Source organism: Talaromyces amestolkiae, assembly GCF_001896365.1.
Source record: "Talaromyces amestolkiae strain CIB chromosome Unknown scaffold3.1, whole genome shotgun sequence".
In the NCBI taxonomy this organism is placed as follows: Eukaryota; Fungi; Ascomycota; class Eurotiomycetes; order Eurotiales; family Trichocomaceae; genus Talaromyces; species Talaromyces amestolkiae.
This window is the reverse complement of record NW_024468039.1, coordinates 774,348-789,652: the sequence shown is the minus strand read 5'-3', so window position 1 is coordinate 789,652 and position 15,305 is coordinate 774,348. Positions and strand designations below refer to the sequence as shown.

Genomic DNA, 15,305 nt, shown 5'->3' with positions numbered 1-15,305 from the left:
ATTTTTGACTAGTTACACCGGAGATAAGTCAGGAATGACTGCGCCCGCCAAGCTGATTGGCGGCTCAGAAGCCAATCAGCGCGGCTTGGGCCCCGATATTTCTCAACCAATCAGATAGTGGACAGCAMCCCCGCCAAGAGGCTCTTTCGTACGATTCGTTACGGTACGGTAAATACGATACTTTCAGTACTGTTCCTGGGTTCCTCTTCCATGCAATTAAATGAAGTTGTTTGAAGTACAATAGTTAAAAAAAAAAATAATAAGTGTCCTGTAAATCTATACGAGAATGCCTTCCAAAACTGTCAGCAATGCATCTGTCACACTAATAAGCACGCCAAGCCAGCTAAGACGACTGTCAGTGGTGATCCTGACAATCGCGGTGGACTCGATGAGGCTGTGCAGTGGGTAAGTCGTCACATCTCAACCTTTGCGTTCCTCTGGATCAATGTGATTAGAATAAAAATCTTAAAAAGTCACAGTGGTGGCTGTTATGTATACGCGGCTTTCTAGGCTACAGGAAAGATGGTTTGTTGTGTAAATGTAATATGTAGTTTGAACATTGTGATACTCCAAGCTATTTTAAGCCGAATTAGCTTAAATGGGATGTTGACCTCCAAGGCTCCCATGCGAAACACCGATTAAGCTGGAGCTCTTCGGCCGGGCCTCCAACACTTGCTTCTTTCCTCTTCAGCTTTACCTTACATCCATTCATTATTCATTTCTTAGCACTGCGCCAACATGAAGCGCATGTTCACTGGCCTGCAAAGGCGAGTCAGTAAGTTAGATTTTTGATCGCAATGCGGAGATCTTGTTGCCGCACCTACACAATTCACGATGGTTATAGCTAACAGCATTCTTTTGAACAACAGCAAGCTCTCCATCGAGTGCACAGGACAGTCCTTCTCCTACTTCATCAGGAAGTGATTCCCCCGAGTCTATAATTTCTCGCGAAATTGTGCGTTAAATTCAATACTGCGCCTGTTCACAAAGGTTGATGCTGATAACTCGAGAAGAAAGCTTTTTGTGAATCCGGAGGACCAACTAGCGGCGTACGATAATCTTTCGAAGGGCTTAGAAATGTGACTTGGCTGACATATCTTTCAGTCAAATGACTACCTCCATCTCCCAGCCATCGTCGAAGCCGCCGAATCCAGCGCCAATGCGGCCAAAGAAGCCGCCGGGCGAATACGCAAATACCTCTCGAGCCCGAGCAAAGCTCAAGGCAACGTACAATACAACTCCATCATGCTGATTCGCATCTTATCCGAGAACCCCGGTCATACATTTACGCGCAACTTTGATACCAAGTTCGTCACTACGGTCAAGGAGCTGCTGAGGGAAGGTCGAGATATGTCTGCTCAGCAGATGCTGCGTGAGACGTTGGAGATGTTTGAGACTCAGAAATCATGGGATGAGGATTTGGCCGGCTTGATTGCTATGTGGAAGAAGGAGAAGGTAAAGATTGGGAAATATACACGATCAGTGAGTTTCACTTTTGCTGTGGTTAGCATCGTCCCAGACTAATGCTATCTAGCCACCACCACCCGGTCAAGCACCATTCCAACAACCACCATACCCTCACGCTGCCCCTCCCCGTCGAGGAGGCCAACTTCCCCCTCCAGATGAGCTAGCATCACGCATATCCGAAGCCAAGACGACCGCAAATCTTCTGATTCAACTAGCACAAAGCACTCCCGCGGCAGAGGTGCAATCGCACGAACTGATGCGCGAGTTCTCTCAGCGCTGCCAGGCCGCCTCCAGATCAGTTCAGGCTTACATGGCCGTCGACAATCCGCCACCAGACGAGAATACCATGCTCACGTTGATCGAGACGAATGAGCAGCTCTCCGTGGCGTTATCAAAGTATCAGCGTACAGTTTTGAATGCGAGAAAGGCATTAGGAACTTCCACACCTGTTACCTCGCCAGGCTCAAATGGTAACTCTAGCAATGTTCACAGTCCGCCTCCTGGTCCTCCTCCTGGTCTTCCGTCTATTAATGGACAGACTAACGGAAATCACGTCGAATCCGGAATACTCATTCCCGAACTGGGAAGCCAAAGTTCGTCTCCTGCAAATGCACATGAGAGCCGATCACTGCCACCACTTGCGTCTCTAAACGAGCCATTTTCGCTATCCAGATTCGATGACCCCATTGAAGTGGCAGCCGACGTCCCGGCTACGAACACGAGAACAGTATCTTCAATATCCAACCAACCTGCCGCCAAACGTTATGAATATAACGCCGATGAATTCGCGGTCGAGAATCCATTCGCAGACAACGCCGCAGAAGATGCTCATGATGCAGACCATGACCGTCATGAGCCTTCGCGGCGTGCTGTTTGAATCTTCAGCGCTTCGTCCAGCGGGTCAACATTTCTTCATTTCATATACTTCCTGCGTATCATATCATTTAACATACACCACTCGTCGACTTGCGTCCATTTTGCCCCAGCTGCCCTACAGATCACATATATACCCCTTTCATTTCATGTCTTTTGAATCTTGCAGTATCCAGTATATACTTGAGACTCGGTCAAATGCATTGCCATCATTCTATCCATGGATTTTCCAGATGCAACGCCGGAGAGATCATACGTAGGCACACAAGACAGTATTCACCTAGGTATGCCTTGGATTTATAATTGAAAAGTTGTAAATGTTGATTCATTTCAAGTAGATTAAATCATTAGACTTCGACGCCGTGACTCTTGGAAAAATATGAAAGGAAAGAAAAAAACAATTCAATCGTGGCGTTGTTTTGTCTTGACAAGAAAAATGAGATTTTGAAGAAAAATCTTTCTCGTTTTTCTCTTTGGAAAAAAATTCGTTTCAAGGAATTTAGAAAAGTAACAAAGGTATTTCATTTCAAACTCCTATGCCAAGTTTAGAAACCGTCATCGAGATTTGTTCTCTTTTTTCCTTCCCTCACTTTCAAATAGGAAAGTTTTTATTCAACACACACCCCTCCCTCGACTCTCTCGCACATGTTCAAAAGATCTAAGCTTCGGTGATGGCGCGGCGGATCTGGGCACCGCGTTGACGGGAGGAGAGACGGGCAGAATCTTTGGCGATGGCGTGAGGAGCCTTCTGGACAACTTCGTCGCCCTCGGTGAGGATGAGCTCGATGTGGCAAGGGTTGGTCATGTAGGGGTTGATCTGATATCGTTAGCAGGTGGAAAAACTCCTTTTGATAGAAAGGGGGCGGGAGACGTACACGACCATGAGCACGGTAGGTGCGTCTGCGACCCTTGGGGGCCTGGTTGACCTGAATGTGCTTGACGACGAGGTTGCTGGTGTCAAGACCCTTGGTGTCGGCGTTGGCCTCGGCGTTCTTCAACAATCCGAGCAGCTGCTCAGCGGACTTGACGGGCCAGCGAGCCTTAGAGACACCGAATGCCTTGCCTGTATACCATTAGAATCATTCCATTTCAAGATTCAACAGCCGATTAGACAGAATTCCGTCGTTTTCACATCCACGTAAATTCTCCTATCTCTCAATCCCTCTTCATCTTTGCACGGAATTGCTATCATCGACTCGAAGAGCAGAGTGGAACTCACCCTGGGCAGTGCGACCGGTGGAACCGGCATATCGGCGCATGGGAACGGCCTCCTTGTGATTGATGACATTCTCGAGGTAGACGAGAGCACGCTGCAACTTCCATCCGTTGATCGCCTGGGCAGTCTCGCGGGTGTTCTTGAAGCTGACGCGGAGGTAAGAGCCCCGAGCGCGGGCGCTCTTTGCGTTGGGGATTGTGTGTGCGGCGTAACGGACCTGTGTTAACATCCGTTAGTTTTGACCTGTTGACTGTATTTGTGAAATTCAATTGCGATGGCTCGTCTGCTCGTGTCGGTCGTAGGTTTCTCAGTCCGTGATAGTTCCATTCGTCGTTGAAGTGTCGTCGAACATTGTCGTTGAATAGACCATCAATCCATCGATAAACCACAGCGTCCGTACAACCGACCTCCTCCAGCAAATTCACCATCGCAATTAAACAGACATCAAACTCACCATCTTGAAAGATTGCCGAAAAAGAGATGGTCCTCGTTGTCGGGTTGTCGAGTATGTAGGGAAGGTAGTAAAAAGACGTCGTTCAAAGATCGATCACCGCCGAATGGGTCTCGTCAGAGCACAGAGTGTGGTTTTTTTCGGTCTTGGCACGGACGGTTAAGCCCTAAGCGAGCCCTAAGCTAGCTGTTTCGGGACGTCACGTGTGTTCATCGAAACTCGAAAGGCGGGTGCGGAGACTAGTGCCGTTGATGTTTGCCTTCAGTGCGTACTAACTACTTCTTATGAAAAGTACAATGAGAGCATTATCATGGCCAATCATCATAGTTGTCTATATCTATTAATTGTCTACTTCTTCTGCTCGGGTATCTGAGTAACCAACCCCCCCTTCTCCACCGCCGACCTCAGATTCTCCAACACCAACAACTCCATATCTTTTTGCGTCTCGAACGTCGCAGTGCCAATATGCGGCAGCAAAAATACCCTGTCACTCTTCAACAATCCCTCTTCGACCTGCGGCTCGTTTTCATAGACGTCGAGGCCGGCAGATCCAACCTATCTCAGTTAGTTATATTCAGCCAAGGTAAGAAGTAAGAAGCAAAAAAGAAAAACGGACCTTTCCAGACTCAATCGCAGAAACAAGCGCCTTCTCATCAATCAGCGCGCCACGCGCCGTGTTGACAATGACAACGCCATCCTTCATCTGCGCCAACTCCTCAGCACCGATGATATGGCGCGTCGAAGCATTCAACGCCAGATTCAGACTAAACACGTCTGAAGTGGAAAGTAATTCCTCAAAAGAGACGTATTTTGCGCCGTCCTCGAGTTCGGGGGATAAGCGGCTGCGGTTGTGGTATTGGATTGTCATTCCGAATGCTTTTGCGCGGTGTGCCATTTCCTTTTCTCGTCAGCTATGGTTTGTAATTAGGGTGAGTGTAGTGCATACCCGTCCGATGCCGCCCATTCCTAGAATTCCAAGTACTTTACCCTTGGGATCACGGCCTAGGCCAGACTTGCCGCCCCATTGTCCAGCCCGGATAGCAGTAAGAGGAACATGGGCATGGCGCAAGGCTCCGATCATGAGGAATATGCCGACGTCTGCGGTGGCATTGTTCACGGCGACGGGTGTGCTCGATACAGCAATTCCTTTTAACCAGCCAGTCAGTAAGCATAGTTTTGTAGAAGCGAGAAGGAAGGAACGTACCAGCCTCCGTCACAACAGGAACATCAATATTATCATATCCCGCTCCATTGTGCACAATATACTTGACCGACTTGGGCAGAGCAGAGACTAGTTCCTTGTCGAATCGGCCGGTGTGTTTGGTAGATGCGTTGCTGCGATATATAACCACGACATCGTCATATTCTCCATTTTTGCAGTTTGTGAGGAACTGTTCTCTAGTTCCGCTGGGGAATTCCTTGACAAAATAAATAAGCAATTTGTTACTCATCTCCGGAGAAGGAAAAATACCTTGAGTGTGAGTGTAGAAGAAAGCTGCTCCCATTCGGGTCGCGCATGGGTGATTTCGCCGATTAAAAGAGCTGCTTGCGACGGCATGACTGCGAGTTGTCCGGCGATGTGGGCGAGGCGCTGATGCGATCTGGATTTATGCATTAGGGATGTATCTCGAAGATCAACTCAATGCAGTTTTGAAGATAATTTAGATGGGTTGTAAAAAGCAGAAGGTGAACTCACATAAAGTAGAGGATAATTAGTCCACTAATTGAAATATCAAGTACTAGGAAGGTAATTAAGGCGGATAAATTCAGGATAATCGTAGCTTGGAATTGGAGATTTATTCTTAAGAAGTATCCTACTTTCAAGGCAGACCGATTCTCCAGTCCTCGGCACAATTCCATCACTGCAGAAAACATGCTTGTCTTTCTACCTACGGCAAATGACCGATACACTCCTCCGTGGGCATTACATAGCAATACATGAGTACATGCAAAGTAATGTAATATAGATGAGGAGTGTACGCATAGTAGGAGTACCAAAGCAATTGCCGGACCCCCACGTCACGCAGCGAGTCAATTGCCGACGAGTTGTTTTGCCCCTCATTCGGATTTCTCTCCGCTTTCACTCAGCTTGACGAGGGCGACAATACAGTCATTACCGCAGAAGCTTGAGTCGTGGGGTGATATATGGTGGGATCCAGATGTCTGCAATATATTGCCGTTTAAATATCTCTTTATAGTTACATTTTTGCTAATTCTATACCAATTCTAATACGATACCCGATTGCATTGACCTGATATACTTTAGAGAAAAGAGAAAAGCTATAGCCATAATGACGACAATAACAACCTCCAAAGCCCTCATTCTCCATGGCGCCAAAGACCTGCGCTTGGTATGTTCCGACTTACTATTTTGTATATTCCAAGCTCACTGTAGGTATAGGAAAACCGCGACATTCCCGCACCCACAGGCAACGAAGTCCAACTCGCCATTCGCGCAACCGGCCTCTGCGGCTCCGATCTACACTACTACACTCACGGCCGCAACGGCGACTTCGTCGTGCAATGTCCCATGGCCCTAGGCCACGAGTCCAGCGGTGTCGTCACCGCCGTCGGGCCCGACGCCAAACACCTCAAAATCGGTGACCGCGTCGCCCTCGAAGTCGGCTTGCCCTGCAGGAAATGCCTGTACTGTTTATCGGACCGCTACAATCTCTGCGTCAACATGAGGTTTAGGTCAAGCGCAAAATCGTTCCCACATTTGGATGGCACATTGATGCAGTTCACGAATCATCCGGAGGATATGTGTCATAAGCTCCCCGAGGGAGTCTCGTTCGCGGGTGGTGCGCTTGCGGAGCCCTTGGCGGTGTGTTTGCATGCCATTCGACGCTCSCACCCMCCTACGAGTGAAGAGGCGGCACTCGCCAAGTCGGTGGGTGAGGAGAGCGCAGCCATGATTTTCGGTGCGGGCGCAATTGGGTTGTTAATGGCTGCTGCGTTGGCGGTTTCGCAGAATTTCTCGTCGATTGTGATTGCGGATATTGATGCAAAGCGGCTCAAAGTTGCGGAGGATTTGGGATTGGGGATCAAGACGTTTTTGATTGAGAGGTCAGCGACGCCGCCGCCGCCGAAGGATGCGCCGCTGGAAGAGCAGACGTCGTATGCGATGAAGAGTGCGCAGGAGACTGCGAATAAGATCAAGAAGACGCATAATATCCCTAATGGGTTTGCGAGAGTTTATGAGTGCACTGGGGTGCCGCCGTGTATTCAGGCGGGTATCTATGCTGCTGCTGCCGGTGGTGTGTTGGTACAGGTTGGTATGGGTGCGCCTATCCTAACACTTCATCATGGTGCAGCCATGTTGAGGGAGGTTGATGTTGTGGGCGTGTTTAGATACGACAAGTACGCATACCCAGCAGCGATTGAGCTGCTACAAAAGGAAGCCTTTAAGAAAGTGGAAGACAAGATCGTAACGCACAGAGTTGACTTGTCTGTTGAGGGACAAGGGGAGCGAGCGTTTACGTTGGCTGCCAAGGGGGTTGATGAGGAGGGTGTACCTGTTGTCAAGGTCATGATTGAGTCTTCACTTTAGTATCATATTCTCATAGCTGTATTAAAAGTATATATATTTTATATCTATTTCAATCCACCAGCCAACAACAGACTCTGCCCCGTCATATACCCCGTCGTAACCAACATCGTAACCGTATTAGCAACTTCCTCCGGCACACCCAATCTCTTGAGAGGGATACTCTCCGCTAACCCAGGAAACGCAGCTCCATTCGGAATCATGCCCGTCTCCCCAATCATAGCAGGCGCAACGTCGTTGACGCTGATGTTGTATTCAGCTAGTCGCGTGGACAGATTGCGCATCATGCCTGACATACCGCCTTTCGAAGCTGCGTAGTCTGTGTAGCATCAGTATACCCGTGGGCCATCTTTAAACAACGGGGGGTGAACGTACGACAACCATTAATCCCCCCTCCCTGCGCCGCAATAGAAGACATAAATACAATCCGTCCCCATCTCTGCTCCCTCATATACTCCACACAGCCCTTAACCAAAATGAACGACGCCCTCAAATTCACGTTAATCGTATAATCAAACTCCTCCAACGTAATATCCCATATCTGGGGCACACGTTTTCCGTACCCGGCATTTGAGATAAGTATATCCGGACGGTGGCCGTGCTGGGTGTCGATTTCGGAGAACATTTGATCAATGTCTTCCTTCTTGCCGACGTCAACTTTGTGAATTGAGATTTTGAGGTTGGGGCTGAGGGTGTGGAGGTCGGTGACTAGAGACTCAATGGCGGAGAGGCTGGACATGTAGGTTAGGGCTAGGTTGGTGCCTTTGAGTGCGAGTTGGCGAGCACATGCTGCACCGATTCTATACCAATTGTCAGTATCTTGTTTGGAAGAGGGGGGTTCTATTTTTATGGTTTATTTGAACATACCCCCCAGAAGCACCCGTGATGAGGGCCAAACGGCCCTTGATGTTGTTAAGTTCTGACATTATCGCTGACTATATTTGTAGTTGTGTATGTATTTGGTGTATGTACAACACAAAAAGTAGAGATGGGGTAGGTCTGCTGATGTAGAGCTCTCTTTAAATTACATTCATTTCTTGTACATGTATCACCACGGTATCAATCGATACATTTTGAGTCGGCCTATGAACCGCCGGATCAACTCCGAGTGGGGTAAATTACAATATGAATAGCCGAAACGTCGCACGTATTACAACATGTCCTAGCAGACTAGTGATTTTTGTAATGTACAGATAGATATAAACTTAAAAGAATAGACTAGTAGACATGGAATCTCCCGTCCAGAATGGCGTTTGCCACATTTGTTGCTGTTGTTGTGGTTGTTGCTGGTCGGTAGAATACATCCCATCTTGCAGAGCGCCGTCAAACCCTAACATACCGGCTGTCATTTGATCGCCAGAGACATAGTCGCCTACAGCGCCCAGATCGAGCCAGGAAAAATCATTAGCAGGGTCGAAATGGGTTGATTGCTGATGTTGATGAACTGCTTGTTGATGCTGATGGTGATGTTGTTGTGGAGAGTGTTGCTGGTGTTGGTGCGGTGCTCCGCCGCTGACTCCGCTCACTCCTGCTCCTCCCGCTGCAATTACTCCGCCGGGAGACATGGTTGTGTTGTTGTTGCTGTTTGCGAGACTGGCGATGGAGAGTTCGTTGCGACGGCGGGATTCGGATGATGCGACCGATCCTGAGGACCGGGGTTTCCATAACAATTCGAGAAGTCGTGCGTATCGCGAGCCCATGTCATCTGGACCTGCGCTGGCGCGGTGGAGGGTTTCTGTTGTGCGTGATACGAGTTCACGCACTTCGATTTCTTCTTTGGGGGACATGACGCCAAACGAGCGGGCCTGCTACATCAGCTTGAGACATCGGGAAGGGATGTGGAAAGACACACCTTATATAAAAAAACTGCCGCGTATATGCTATATAAGTAATATCGAAGCGGCATAAATCGCAAATGCTCCTCTGGATTCACCAGACTGACAAGTATATCCAGATACGACCTGGCCGCATCAAGCGACTCGTATATAAAACGTGCATCAGACATTGATGCGACATTGCTAAACGTTGCTCGTAGATGCTCTTTTTGATGATGCTGGTCCGCTGTCTTCGAGTTGCGTACAATCGCCTGAGAGATAGCCGCTTGGAAAGCAAAAGCATTGGTATATAGCCGTAGATATTCATAAGACATTTGTAGAGTGAGTTTGATGTTTGGTGAGCCTGTCAGTCACGTCAGTAAACTACTGTCTTCTTCTGGTTGTAAGGAAACGCACAATTCAATCCTCCCCATGTCTGATTCCACCTGTGTATCGCAGCGCGGAAATCATCCGCATACTTGATATAATCACCCATGAGCATCATCTGATTGCTTGTCCGCATGCCCGAATACAGAATCTCATGCACATTTCCATACAACTGCGTCAAATCCAACGTAGCTTGTATTATTTTTGCATAATCCTCATCTCCTTCTGTCAACGGCTGCAATGACGGAAAATCCTGACTCACAAATCCAGTCATTGGACCAGGTCCACGAGACCAAAACGCCCGTCCGATTCGGACAGATATCAATCTATCGGTGATATAGCATGAAGTCCAAGCGAGGCGTTTGCGTGCATCGCAGTCCTCACCGGTAGGGTCGCCGCGGAATGAAGTTCGATCCAGACCCATAAAATAGCCAGATCGCAAAGCCAGGCCGACATGCATCCATGCAGCACGATCTTCTTCGCCTCTTCCGACACGCTCGATATTCGGGCGGAGACCTTGTGGTTCCCATTCTGCCAACAATATCAGAGATTCGACTGCTTCTACGTCGCATTCGGTTCCGGCTGCGATGCTTGCGACCAGTTCATGCATGTATTTTGAGCAGTATTCGTGGATATGAGGCATTTCGAGCAGGTCTTTGGACGCTATTGTGAGCACGGCAGTGAGCAGGTGCTTCTCATTCGAGGCAAATGCGTCGAGCATCCCACGCTCAAAGTATCGTCGAGGGACAAGGGGTTGGTATGGGTGGAAATGAACTTGGTAGCGTTTGATCAGGTTGAAGATCAACTCGGGATCAAGCCAGCCATTCTTGACGAGTTCGTATGCCCCAATGCCAGACGCGACAGGTGTTTTGGAAGGCATACCTGTAAGCCCGTCTTGGACGTGTACGGCAAGTGGTCTCTGCTGCGTCACACTTTCTGTGGATAGAACAAACTCTTCAGTCTCTTCGCCTCGTTTCGCGATGCCAGTCAGACATTGCCATGCATCGGAAGGATTTCGGGGTACCCCAGAATCTATCGCACTATCGGAGCTAGATACGGATTCATTGTCATCATCCTCGTATTGCTGTTCTTCTTCTTGATCCTGGTCATTAACATCCGCCGTAATGGACTTGGCTGGTTTGCCGGTCTGGTTCACATATAGACCGGTGATTGGATAGCCAGGCGCCGAGAAACTTGAGCCGTTGTTATGCTCTGGATAATCTGATATAGAAGATTGATTCTCCGGCGTTTTGTGTGCAGATGTTTCATCATCTTTGGATGCAGCATCAACACCCTTGCTCTTCCGTATCCGTCGTCCACCTCTATTAGAAGTTCCCAGGATACACTCCCGACCCTCGCGCACACACCTCTGACAAGGTGGAGTTCCTGGATTGCCGCTACTGTCCCTGTATCATTTATTTTTGTTAGTCTTAGTATCGCATCGGCAATCTGCCGAATCGGTTATCAACTCACAAATCGCAGCGGGACTTTCTCTGGCGGCAAAAGAGACATGCCCGCGACACGCGCTGCCCCGGGCCGAGTTTTCTGTGCTGTCTTGACGCAAAATCTTTCTGTATCTTTGCAGGGCCCATTCTGTCAGTCGGCTATCGTAGAGATCAAGCTGAATAGCCTGTTAGTGTCGTTCGGGTAGAGTTTTGTGCATGTTCTAGCTGTTAGATGGGACCATCCCGTCTATAGCCGAGGAAGCGATGATATATGAATGTCTGAAGATTCTCCACACAACGTTTGAAAGATTGAGGACTAGTACTCTATGCAATTGAGAGATTTATGAACATGACCAATTCGTGTTTGGCTCGTGACTGGAAGAGGTCAAAGAGCGGACGGAGTTGTATGGTCGTGCCAATTGAATCTCGACTATGAGCTGATTATGTAACACTGCCTTCCCCTCAGAGACAGGGGCAAAATCCGGGGTTTACAAATAAGATTACTTTCACTGGTGGAATAGTTCTAGATCAGAATACTCGAGTGTTTTTTCTGGTCGTCTCGGACAGAACACGAGTCAAGACAGAAAACTCGTCGTATTGAAAAGTCGAGTCAATTGCCGATGTTTCTCCGCATCGGCAATTGCTGGTCGGTAACTGCCCCTCATTAAGAATGGAGGAGCTTCTCGTGACAATAAAATTATCCAAGAAAGAATCTAGAACTGGGCACCACGTCATTCAACTCACGGTGTGACTACTCAATTGACGAGTTTGACGAGTTTGAATCATTAAGATCGAAATTGAAATCTGACATTGTGTTCAACAACCATCCGGCACACACAGCGCCGTGAATAAGCCATCACAGTGCAGATAATCAAATGGCGTCTCTATTTTCTTTAGAAGGCAGGACAGCCTTGGTCACCGGCGGAACGCGAGGAATTGGTCAGGCAATGGCCATTGCCCTTGCCGAAGCTGGCGCAGACGTTGTTTTAGTCCAGGTACAAACATCGCAGTACGACACTCGGTGACGGCGCTAACAGTGAAATAGAGGGACGAATCAAACACAGCTACACGCGACGAAGTCGCCAAACTTGGCCGGAAAGCTTTAATACACGTCGCCGAGCTATCGGACCGAGAGGCAGTGAAGAGGATTATCCCTACGCTCGTACAACAGGGTGTTCAGCCAGACATTCTCCTGAATTGTGCGGGGATCCAGAGGAGGCATCCCAGTGAGAAATTTCCAGACGAGGATTGGGATGAGGTAGGTTGAGCCATTACACAAACGGATTAATCATTGACCGCCTACCAGGTCATCAATATCAACCTTACGTCAGTTTTCACACTCACGCGCGAGTTCGGCGCCAATCTACTATCCCGAGATGCCTCCGAATTTCCTCGCGGTCGACGCGGCTCAGTCATCAACGTCGCTTCCTTACTCTCGTTCCAAGGAGGCATCACAGTCCCCGCATATGCAGCATCCAAAGGAGGAGTTGCGCAATTGACCAAAGCTTTGTCGAACGAGTGGGTCGCCAAGGGTATCAACGTGAATGCCATCGCACCCGGCTACATTGACACGGACATGAACGTTGCGCTCATCAACGATCCCAACCGCAATGCCGGCATTATGGCTCGCATCCCTGCTGGTCGATGGGGGAAACCTGAGGATTTCAAGGGCGTGGTTGTGTTCTTGGCAAGTCAGGCCAGTGGCTATGTTTCTGGAGAGATAATCACGGTTGACGGAGGCTGGATGGGTCGGTAGTCGTGACGTTAGAGAACTGTATATTCATCGGCCGTTGACGACCGAATCCACAAGTCATAGAGAATAGTATATATCAAACAGCGTGAAACAAAGATGGATGAAGCGAGATGAAGACAGCGCGTCCTTGCGCGCTCCAAAGGAAGGAGCTCCACTGCCAAGTCTTGAAACGCAAAACAAAACGCTCTCATTGGCCACTCTGGTGTACTCTGCCGCTGGCCGCTTTCAGCCAATAACAGCCGCGGGTTCTGCTCCTTCCTTCCTCTTGGACAGGACAACCTCGCCCAATCCTTCCTCTTCCTCTTCAAAGACTTCACACACACTGTTTCATCTCTTCATTTATCTTTCCATCCCTAGATAGGACACAAGGCATGGCACAATTTTATTGTCGGCAGGAGCCCCTTGACGGGTCAATCGGCTCGCTGCCGTCCGAACTGATTGGCCCAGCGCTTCGTTTCAATGAAACAGATCAATAAAGATCAGATTGACTAGGCTTCTCCGTCGTTATCAATCTGCTATTGATCACATTCGAAGGCCGAGTCCCCAATAATTAGTTGATATTGAGTCTGCTGTCGCTTTAACCTGGTCCACCATGTCAGACGAAGGCTTGACTCGACTCATACGACGTCTTTATATGTGGTGACCCAACCACCTTTCTCTATTGTTAGCCTATATCTCTCTTTTTTCTGTCCACACTCATCTTTCGCTTCTCCTTGTAATTATTGATTATCCTAATGAATCTGCTGGCTGGCTTTCAGCATCCTTTCATTTCTTCTATTACTATTGGCACGTCAGAGCTGGTCTCATCTGCGTAACGGTACTATCATTTTTCGTTGTGGTGACTACATCAATCGTCGCCCTTGATCGTCAGACCACAAGCCTCTTGCCTTGACATTATTTACTGAATGCGTCAACAGCATTGCCATCTTTGACTACTCGACTTGGCAATTTGACAACGACACCATCAACACTTCATTCCACAGCACGTGTTACCACCTACGTGCCTGCACGCCCTCGTGTCGTCCTTCAACTCATTGACACCGATAGCAATCGTTGAGTAATATACATCTCCGTATAAACTCTATCAACGGTCTGGTCCCTCGTTATTCTCCACGCGCTTTCGAAAACAGAAGTCCGCCAAGAATGTCGACATCATAGAATATCTGTAGTGGACGACTTGCGCTTCAACATTTTCCAAGAAAAATTACAAATTCATTGATTCAACGCTACTCTTTACAAGATTGTCTCGATCGCTTGACTTTTTCCACAACTGGTTGCTTCATGTGGATCGCATCTCCGCATTCCTGACTGTTACCAGCACCACGGCACATTCCAGCCTTGTTTGCATTCGGAAGGTCTAGAGAAGGTAAAGATCCGACTAACCGAACAAACTTGATCGTGAAATCTGTGAGTTCAAGACTTGGATTTCTTTGATTGAGGTTATGCGCCATATGGTTGCTGACATGGTGACGTAGATATGCCCTTCTCAAAATCTACAGCGATATTTGAACCAATACACAACACAAAAAATACTATATCCAGAGGGCACAGTGACAAGCCGTCTGCACTGACTGGTCCTCGGTGACAAGTTCGATGAGTTCCTCCTCTTCGGGGCCTGACGGCCAGCCCTACAGCACGAACTACACCTATATCTATGAATATTCAAGAGGCTTGAACGGCGTGGACGTACCTCGAGATGAGATCATTACTCGAATCATCTGCGGCACCCTTGGTGTCGTCGCAGTCACGGTCTTTGCCTGTCGAATGATGGAGTTTGGCAACGCATACATTCGTCACATCAGCTGTCTTTCAGCAACACAACGGCAGCAATACTTTTGGAGCTTAGAGAGGGGTATATGGTCATCGATCAAGAAACATCTGGTACACTCTCCGTTATTTCGGAAAAGGCACCACCGGGAATTTCAGCTCTCGACTGCAATGAACATGGGAGTATTACCGTCCCGCCTACAGACAATCCTTATTACAATTTACGTGCTCAGTCAAATCGCTTATTGTGCTTTGCTCAGCTACTCAGTCAATGAGAAAGCAGCGCTAGTTGCAGAGCTTCGAGGCCGATCAGGAACTCTGGCTATACTGAATATGATACCCCTTTTCCTGTTTGCGGGGCGCAATAATGCCTTGATCTGGCTTCTAGGGGTCAGCTTCGATACATACAACACATTTCATAGATGGCTTGGCAGAATCGTTGCGATCGAAGCGCTTGTACATACAACTGCATGGTTCGTCAATGCAATCAACGAACAGAGCTTCTCTGACGCCTTTAACCGGATTCGAGATACGCCATTCTTTGGTTGGGGAGCTGTTGGCACTTCTGCAATGATTATACTCATA

At 48.4% G+C, this 15,305-nt stretch overlaps 7 protein-coding genes across 7 annotated transcripts; 3 read left to right on the top strand and 4 right to left on the bottom strand.

The window, feature by feature from the left end:
• Positions 1-738: 738 nt before the first annotated feature.
• On the top strand, positions 739-2,344 carry BHQ10_002312 (uncharacterized protein; the record flags this gene model as incomplete). The annotated part of the gene is made up of 4 exons (XM_040874445.1): positions 739-775; positions 870-955; positions 1,105-1,482; positions 1,535-2,344. 4 exons carry the CDS (start codon positions 739-741, stop codon positions 2,342-2,344), a joined length of 1,311 nt encoding a protein of 436 aa, XP_040730817.1.
• Positions 2,345-2,998: 654 nt separating this feature from the next.
• Positions 2,999-4,013, bottom strand: BHQ10_002311 (uncharacterized protein; the record flags this gene model as incomplete). Its single annotated transcript, XM_040874444.1, has 4 exons — positions 2,999-3,157; positions 3,216-3,403; positions 3,560-3,773; positions 4,011-4,013. 4 exons carry the CDS (start codon positions 4,011-4,013, stop codon positions 2,999-3,001), a joined length of 564 nt encoding a protein of 187 aa, XP_040730816.1.
• Positions 4,014-4,355: 342 nt separating this feature from the next.
• Positions 4,356-5,622, bottom strand: BHQ10_002310 (uncharacterized protein; the record flags this gene model as incomplete). The annotated part of the gene is made up of 5 exons (XM_040874443.1): positions 4,356-4,562; positions 4,624-4,905; positions 4,954-5,153; positions 5,212-5,425; positions 5,479-5,622. The coding sequence occupies 5 exons, from the start codon at positions 5,620-5,622 to the stop codon at positions 4,356-4,358; spliced, it is 1,047 nt and encodes a 348-aa protein (XP_040730815.1).
• Positions 5,623-6,298: 676 nt separating this feature from the next.
• Positions 6,299-7,557, top strand: BHQ10_002309 (uncharacterized protein; the record flags this gene model as incomplete). Its single annotated transcript, XM_040874441.1, has 2 exons — positions 6,299-6,358; positions 6,409-7,557. 2 exons carry the CDS (start codon positions 6,299-6,301, stop codon positions 7,555-7,557), a joined length of 1,209 nt encoding a protein of 402 aa, XP_040730814.1.
• A 44-nt stretch (positions 7,558-7,601) lies between these two features.
• Positions 7,602-8,480, bottom strand: BHQ10_002308 (uncharacterized protein; the record flags this gene model as incomplete). The annotated part of the gene is made up of 3 exons (XM_040874440.1): positions 7,602-7,864; positions 7,930-8,354; positions 8,422-8,480. The coding sequence occupies 3 exons, from the start codon at positions 8,478-8,480 to the stop codon at positions 7,602-7,604; spliced, it is 747 nt and encodes a 248-aa protein (XP_040730813.1).
• Positions 8,481-8,759: 279 nt separating this feature from the next.
• On the bottom strand, positions 8,760-11,347 carry BHQ10_002307 (uncharacterized protein; the record flags this gene model as incomplete). The annotated part of the gene is made up of 4 exons (XM_040874439.1): positions 8,760-9,359; positions 9,497-9,732; positions 9,786-11,161; positions 11,229-11,347. The coding sequence occupies 4 exons, from the start codon at positions 11,345-11,347 to the stop codon at positions 8,760-8,762; spliced, it is 2,331 nt and encodes a 776-aa protein (XP_040730812.1).
• Positions 11,348-12,075: 728 nt separating this feature from the next.
• BHQ10_002306 (uncharacterized protein) lies at positions 12,076-12,956 on the top strand (the record flags this gene model as incomplete). The annotated part of the gene is made up of 3 exons (XM_040874438.1): positions 12,076-12,195; positions 12,246-12,458; positions 12,507-12,956. 3 exons carry the CDS (start codon positions 12,076-12,078, stop codon positions 12,954-12,956), a joined length of 783 nt encoding a protein of 260 aa, XP_040730811.1.
• Positions 12,957-15,305: the final 2,349 nt, after the last annotated feature.